Source organism: Notolepis coatsorum, assembly GCF_963971535.1.
Source record: "Notolepis coatsorum genome assembly, chromosome: 6".
NCBI lineage: Eukaryota > Metazoa > Chordata > Actinopteri > Aulopiformes > Paralepididae > Notolepis > Notolepis coatsorum.
In genome coordinates this window covers 186,953,090-186,960,311 of record NC_140170.1, presented here as the reverse complement: position 1 = coordinate 186,960,311, position 7,222 = coordinate 186,953,090, and the positions used below count along the sequence as shown (strand labels likewise).

The 7,222-nt window shown below is 41.7% G+C and overlaps 1 protein-coding gene across 5 annotated transcripts in view; it reads right to left on the bottom strand.

Annotated features, from left to right (window-relative positions):
• Positions 1-258: 258 nt before the first annotated feature.
• Positions 259-7,222, bottom strand: part of LOC311230427 (pyrin domain-containing protein 1-like) — a 32,266-nt gene continuing 25,302 nt past the window's right edge. For 4 of the 5 annotated variants that reach the window (XR_014619804.1, XR_014619805.1, XR_014619806.1 and 1 more), the window contains 2 exons: positions 4,695-4,896; positions 263-1,592 (listed from right to left, as the gene is read on the bottom strand). Coding sequence is in view for 1 of the 5 variants with exons in the window: in XM_084316701.1 (XP_084172827.1) it covers positions 1,579-1,592; positions 4,695-4,896 (216 nt within the window). In the remaining 4 variants the exon portion in view is untranslated. Of the gene's footprint in view, positions 1,593-4,694; positions 4,897-7,222 lie in introns of all 5 variants that reach the window. The other variant, XM_084316701.1, reaches the window with a different exon arrangement.

Below are 7,222 nucleotides of genomic sequence, written 5' to 3'. Positions count from 1 at the left end.
CTCGCAGGGCGAAGCTGGGTGTGTTGACTAGGCTCTCGCAGGGCGAAGCTGGGTGTGTTGACTAGGCTCTCGCAGGGCGAAGCTGGGTGTGTTGACTAGGCTCTCACAGGGCGAAGCTGGGTGTGTTGACTAGGCTCTCGCAGGGTGAAGCTGGGTGCGTTGACTAGGCTCTCGCAGGGCGAAGCTGGGTGTGTTGACTAGGCTCTCGCAGGGCGAAGCTGGGTGTGTTGACTAGGCTCTCACAGGGTGAAGCTGGGTGTGTTGACTAGGCTCTCGCAGGGCGAAGCTGGGTGTGTTGACTAGGCTCTCGCAGGGCGAAGCTGGGTGTGTTGACTAGGCTCTCACAGGGTGAAGCTGGGTGTGTTGACTAGGCTCTCACAGGGCGAAGCTGGGTGTGTTGACTAGGCTCTCGCAGGGCGAAGCTGGGTGTGTCATCATTTATGGATGATGTCCGAAACAGAATAAAACCTGATTAATAGTGAAACTGTTAATAGCCTCCAATGCTTATTAGTGCGTGTGAACGTTTGCATGTTTCAACCACCTCCTGTGACAGTGGGGGTCGCGCCTCTCTGACACCGTTATTTTGGGTGTCGCGGCCTGAAAACGTTGGGAACCCCTGCTGTAGAGGACAAGATCACTGAGGACATGTTATTCAGCATCATGAAGAACCATATCATAGGAACAATGTGTTTGAACTGTATTATGGAACAATGTGTTTGATCCCTTGGTCCTGAGGAAGAGGGAAGATCAAAGAGGTCCCTAAGTGATGATGTCATAGGAAGAGGGAAGATCAAAGAGGTCCCTAAGTGATGATGTCATAGTGGACGTAGTCACGGACGGCCCAGCGGTTCCATAAAGTCCAGCGGTGTTTCGTCACAGTGGGTCGATCAGGGCGGGACTTGATTGATTGAACATTTTATTTAAAGGGGAACTATTTTACTATTTCTTTCACTATTTGGGCACTTTTACACAATCCCTGTGAGTCTATGGAACACCTCTGTAATTTTTTATTTTATTTTATTCATTGTTTTGTATTTCTAATGAAGTACTCAAAAACAGCATTTTTCTACCTCAAGATCTTAAGCCGTTTTGAGGCTGGGCTCCAACCACTGTGTGGTAACTGTGTGGAGTGTGTGAGTCTCAGCAGCTGAGTCTCTCTGACATCACAAATCAGCACATGTTCAGATGACTCAGTTCAGTGAGGGTGAATATTGTGAGAGGAGAATTGGAAGAATGCGCCAATATGAGAATTAGAGACATAGATCATATTAATATAAGTCCATATAGCTAGGAAACAATGCTAAACACTGAAAAAGGCCATTTATAAGATAGTTCCCCTTTAACAGATTGCAGAATGGGTACAATACAGTACGGCTCAATACACACAATTGTTAAGAAGATGCAGACCAGAGAAAGACTTTCGTCTTAACAATGGGGTGAGGGGGTTTGTGTGGAGAGGTGTGTGTGTGTGTTCTTTGTGTTCTTGGCAGGCTTGATGTTCCTGAGAAGGGTTGAGGTCTTTATTCATAACTGGTTTCAACAAACTCTTCAGTTGTTCCCAATTCCTCCTACGCGTCATCAGCCACGACGTTCTGAAAGAGAGGGAACAAATAAACACCATCAACACCGAAAACACTGCCAGCATCCTCCACTCACTCACTCACTCACTCACTCACTCACTCACTCACTCACTCACTCACTCACTCACTCACTCACTCACTCACTTTATCTCATGCGTGGTCTGAGTCTCCCTGAGTCACTTACTTTGAGCTGGTGTGTGACAGGAGCAGGGGTGGAAAGTACTTGAGTAATTGTACTTTGTTACAATACTTAAGTACCGTTTTTAGGGGATTTGTACTTTACTCGAGTATTATTAGGTTTGTATACTTGTACTTTTACTCAATTACAATTCAGAGAAAAAAAAACATACTTTTTACTCCTTACATTTAAAATGCAGACCTACAAAGTACAAATCTCGCAGGTCCAACTATTTTAATTAGTATATTTGTTTCTCTGGTCGAACTAACGTTAACGTTATTAATCCTGCGTCCGCACTTTATTTAAAAACAGCCAATAAAATCCCCACCAATGGAAAATGAAACCCGCCCATACCCATGCTGATTGGTCCTCGTGCAAGACTAGAAAGCGGGGATCTTTGATTATACAACGGCATGCACATTTCTCGATTCTGATTGGCTGAAACAGTCAACTTACACGTGGGTATTTTCATAACCCAACGCTCTTGGTCCCAGGACCCGCCCACAACCGCATCACTATCAATGCGCCGTTCGTGGTTTTAGGAATGAAAGCAAGATGGCGGACAAGCCGGACAGGAAACATTACGAAAGGATAATGGTGATAGGGTCATAAAGACTAAATGAAAAACGATTCTGTCACGGCGAATGTCTTAGTTTCTTAAACAATGTTGGATGATGTAATTGATGGGTCATTGTGGAACAAAATAAAAATCGCGCAAATTGATTGATTGATTGCAAAATAAATTTTTATTTTTACCTACTTTCTATAGAAGCAGCTGGGAGGTGCACTGTTTTAAGTGAGCGTGGACTATTGAATTGATTGATTGATTGCTAATTTTATTACTGTCCGCCTTGTTTCCAACTGGTTAAGTTTAGGCACTCTTTCGAAGTCGCTCTCTTTCGAAGTTGGTTAAGGTTAGAGTTTGTCTTTAGAGCAGGGCGATAGACCACCAGCCCTGATTCCAAACTCTAACCGTAACCAACTTCGAAAGAGAGCGACTTCGAAAGTGTGCCTAAACTTAACCAGTTGGAAACAAGGCGGACAGTAATAAAATTATCAATCAATCAATCAATCAATTCAATAACCCACGCTCACTTAAAACAGCGCACCTCCCAGCTCTTTCTATAGAAAGTAGGTTTAAAAAAAAAGAAAAAGAAAAAAACTCTTATAGGGCAAATAAATCCCCCACCCCCTTTTCCCCTATAGGGCAAAGAAAACTTTTTTAAATTTGTTTTACCTACTTTCTATAGAAGCATCTAAGAATGAAGTTCTATAGAAAGTAGGTTCAAAACTAAAGAAAAGTTGGATGTGTTAGTTTGTTGGACGTCTAGTTGAATGACAGTTGGATGTCTTAGTTTGTTGGATGTCTAGTTGAAAGACAGTTGGATGTCTTAGTTTGTTGGATGTCTAGTTGAAAGACAGTTGGATGTGTGAGTTTGTTGGATGTCTTACTGAGAACAGTTGGATGTCTTAGTTTGTTGGATGTCTAGTTGAAAGACAGTTGGATGTGTTAGTTTGTTGGATGTCTTAGTTGAGAGACAGTTGGATGTATTAGTTTGTTGGATGCCTACAGTTGGATGTGTTAGTTTGTTGGATGCCTACAGTTGGATGTGTTAGTTTGTTGGATGTCTTAGTTGAGAGACAGTTGGATGTGTTAGTTTGTTGGATGCCTACAGTTGGATGTGTTAGTTTGTTGGATGTCCTACTGAGAACAGTTGGATGCACTTCCGAGCTGCTTCCACATGGAGGCAACTTCTCTTCTTTTTGTTTGGGAACTACTTTTTCTGGCGGATGGTTTTTTCAATAAATCTTCAATTCATGTGTGTTTATTGTATAGCAATAAGGTTGGATGAATGTGCCAGTTGTATAAAAGCCATTACACCACGTGCACCACACCTAGGCATGGTCTAATTCTCACAACCCACTCCTGCGCGTGATGTAATGCTTTATTAAACACCTGCTATCAGAAGAATAGACAGTCAAGAAAAAACATTTTTAACTTTACTTTTTGACTTTTACTCAAGTGTGTTTTTAGCCAGATACTCTGACTTTTACTTGAGTAAGATTTTGAGACGGTACACATACTTTCACTTAAGTATCATTTCTGGGTACTTTTTTTACACCCCTGAGTGAGACTAACGTTAATCATTCAGTGCAGCGCCCGATGGCCTTCCTACAGGTTCACCTCATGGGTGTTTATCGCCACAAACCCCAGTGATGGCTTTGTAACGAGGCTATAGTCTGGGGGTCAGAGTCTAAACAGCACTGATTGCACATATCTACCTGGAACAGGTGTTTGGAAGGTAAACCGCTGACGAGATGCAGAGCACGGGTGTTGAAACACAACATTGTTTACAGCAGATAACCTTTACAGCACACCTCATCATTTCTGCACATTACTGCTCAATATTCCATCCTACTGTATTGCTATTTTTTATTGTAATTAGTGTATATACTTGACCACAACGTGCACAATTGTACAGCCCTGGCCTATTTTTATTTTATAATTATATTCTATTGATGCTTCTGTTCATATTCAATTTTATTTGATTCCACCTTTTTATTTCATTCTACCATAATTGTCTGTCATTGAGCGCCACGCCCCTTTTCCGGTAGTCGGTAGTGTGATAGTAAAGGGTTAACCTTCTGTAGTGTGGCAGTGAAAGGGGTTAACCTGCTGCCGTGTGGCAGTGAAAGGGTTAACCTTCCGTGTATTGTCACAGTGAAAGGGTTAACCGTTTGGTAGTGTGGCAGTGAAAGGGTTAAGAACGGTGAGAGCACTTCTGCTCTTTTCCAAATTCTGTGATTCTATCGTTCATTTACCGGAATTAAAAAAAAACATTTCCTGGAAGCTGGACCCAGGTTAAAGGGATACTGCACCAAAAAACAACCAATGCTGCTTTGAGAGACCCCCCCCCCCCCCCCCCTGGACTCACCCATCCCCCTCGCTGAGCCACCCAGTTGCCGACGCGTCTGTTGAGGAATGCAGTCATGGCGCTCCGGGGGGTTCCTCTTGACGTAGAGGCCCAGGGCGAAGGAGGCTCTGATCAGGTGCATCTCTGGAGCCAACGCAGCATCCTGGGGCGAGGTCGTCCGGCACAGGGCCTCCACGCTCTGGCTGAACACGTCTGACACGGCCTGGAGGGGAGGGGAGAGGTTAGCCAACTACTTTGATTTGATTTGATTTTGATTTGATATTTTTTATTTTCGTGTCTTACATACAGATGTATGCCCAGCCCATATGGGCTTACAAGACACATAACAATAAGTATATAATAATATACTTTACCAATTACTTAACAAATGACATATACCAAGATGGCCATAAAAAAAGAAAAATACAAGAAAATACAATAAAACGTAATATAACACAAGCTGTACTCAATGTAAATAAACAGAAAAACAAGGTGAATTCAAATACAATTATATAGGATACAGTGTGTTTTGTCTCAGGTGCCATGCCTTCTCCAAAAATCCTGCAAAACCGAAGATGTCCTCCACAAAAAAACAACTCAACATACAGCTCTCAGACTGCCAAAACAAATCTGGGTTTGCAATTTGAATTTTTTCAAATAAAGCCCTCCTCAAAGTGGTGTACAAAGGGCAATAAAAAACAAAATGATATTCATCCTCCACCACTCCCAGATCACACAGAACACACAACCGCTCCTCCTCAGGTTTACCCTGGAATCTACCCACTTCCACAGCCAATGGCAGGGTGCCAGACCTCAACTGGGCACACAGAGACCTCCGTCTTCTCTTTAAGTTTAACATTACATAAGGTTCAGTAAAATACTCATTTTTAATTGCAATATATTTTCTAAGTTTAGGTTTTTTCAAAATCTCCACCTTCCACTTATCCTGATGGATTGTTGATAATTTTGTTTTAATTATGTGAACCTTACACTGCAAATTGTTCATAAAAATCATACTCAAGTCAGTAGAAGAAAAAATCATAGACATCTCTCTTGACCAGGGATGACCGTGTGCTCTGTCCCAATTAAAAATCTTTTTAGTCACCCTGCCATTTGGCAGCTGGACCAGGCGGTTCCATAACCTCACCATTTCACCCTTTTGCTTGACCAAGCAAGAATCCCACCCCATGTCCCCTTCTATAGCCCCTTTTGGTGTGTATTTATGGACTCCTAAAAAGTATCTTATGGCCCGGTTCTGGATCGCATTACATTCAGGAGCATCATCAAAACCCCATACTCCAGCAGCATAAAACAAAACAGAACCCACCATTGAATCAAATAATTGTGTATATGTTGAAAACCCAAGGTCAGTGCACACTTTCATTTTACTCAACACGCCCCCTAGCGCCCTTCCTGCTGACTCAGACATTATTTCCCTTCCTTCTATGAAGCACATGTACTCATTAAAGGTAAAACCAAGATATTTATAAGAATGTGTGTAAATCAGAGGCGTTGGTCCAAATTGAAACTTATGACTACTCTGCTGTTCGTGTTTTTTCCTAAAGTGCATAATCTGTGTTTTTCACTGTTAATCGCAAGTCTCCATTTCATGCACCAAGAACTCATAATATTCAACATGTTTTGTAAATTTGCTTCATTTTCTGCAAACAAAACAATATCATCAGCGTACAATAAAATACTTAGGATTATATTATCTATTGGAATACCAAGATTGGCTTGCTTGATTTCTTGCGCCAGGTCATTAACATAAAGGGCGAATAAAGTAGGAGAAAGCACATCTCCCTGTTTTACACCGAATGGTGTGGGGAACCAGCCGGTCCTAACATCATTCAGCTGCAGACAGGCAGATGGGGCCTTATACAGGCTTTTGATAGCCTTATAAAATAGTCCATCAATACCAGAACAGATTAATTTATAGTCCAAAAGCTCTCTATTAATCCAGTCAAAGGCTTTTTTAAAGTCAACAAAACAAACAAATGTATTCTTGCCCTCGTCCAATCTGGCTCTCACCACCGATGATAAAACAAAAACATGATCAATACAAGCTCTCTTAGCCCTAAACCCATTCTGCTCATCCACCAACATTTCATTATATTCTAAGTATTTATTTAATCTATTATTAAGAACACTTGAGTATAATTTATAAACTGTACTGATCAAACTAATACCTCTGTAATTTAGTGGGACTCTAGGGTCAGCTTTTGCAGATTTGGGTATGGGCTTAATAATGGACTTGTTCCATATCGAGGGGATGGTGCCTGTGTTAAAACAAGTTTGATACAAACAGTGTAATACATTCAGCAGATAGGGAGTTTTAAGGACCTCGTTCGACAACTCCTCAATACCCATAGCTTTCTTCAGTTTCGCTCTGTCCACTACACTCTGTACCTCGTCTAACGTAATGTCACTATTTAATAATTCACAACCTGTAGGGCTATTGCTCATCCCAAGTTCGGCCTCACATTTTAACTTACATATTTCTGTCAGGAAACCATCATCAAATAAAGGGTGACTACTACAAGCATACA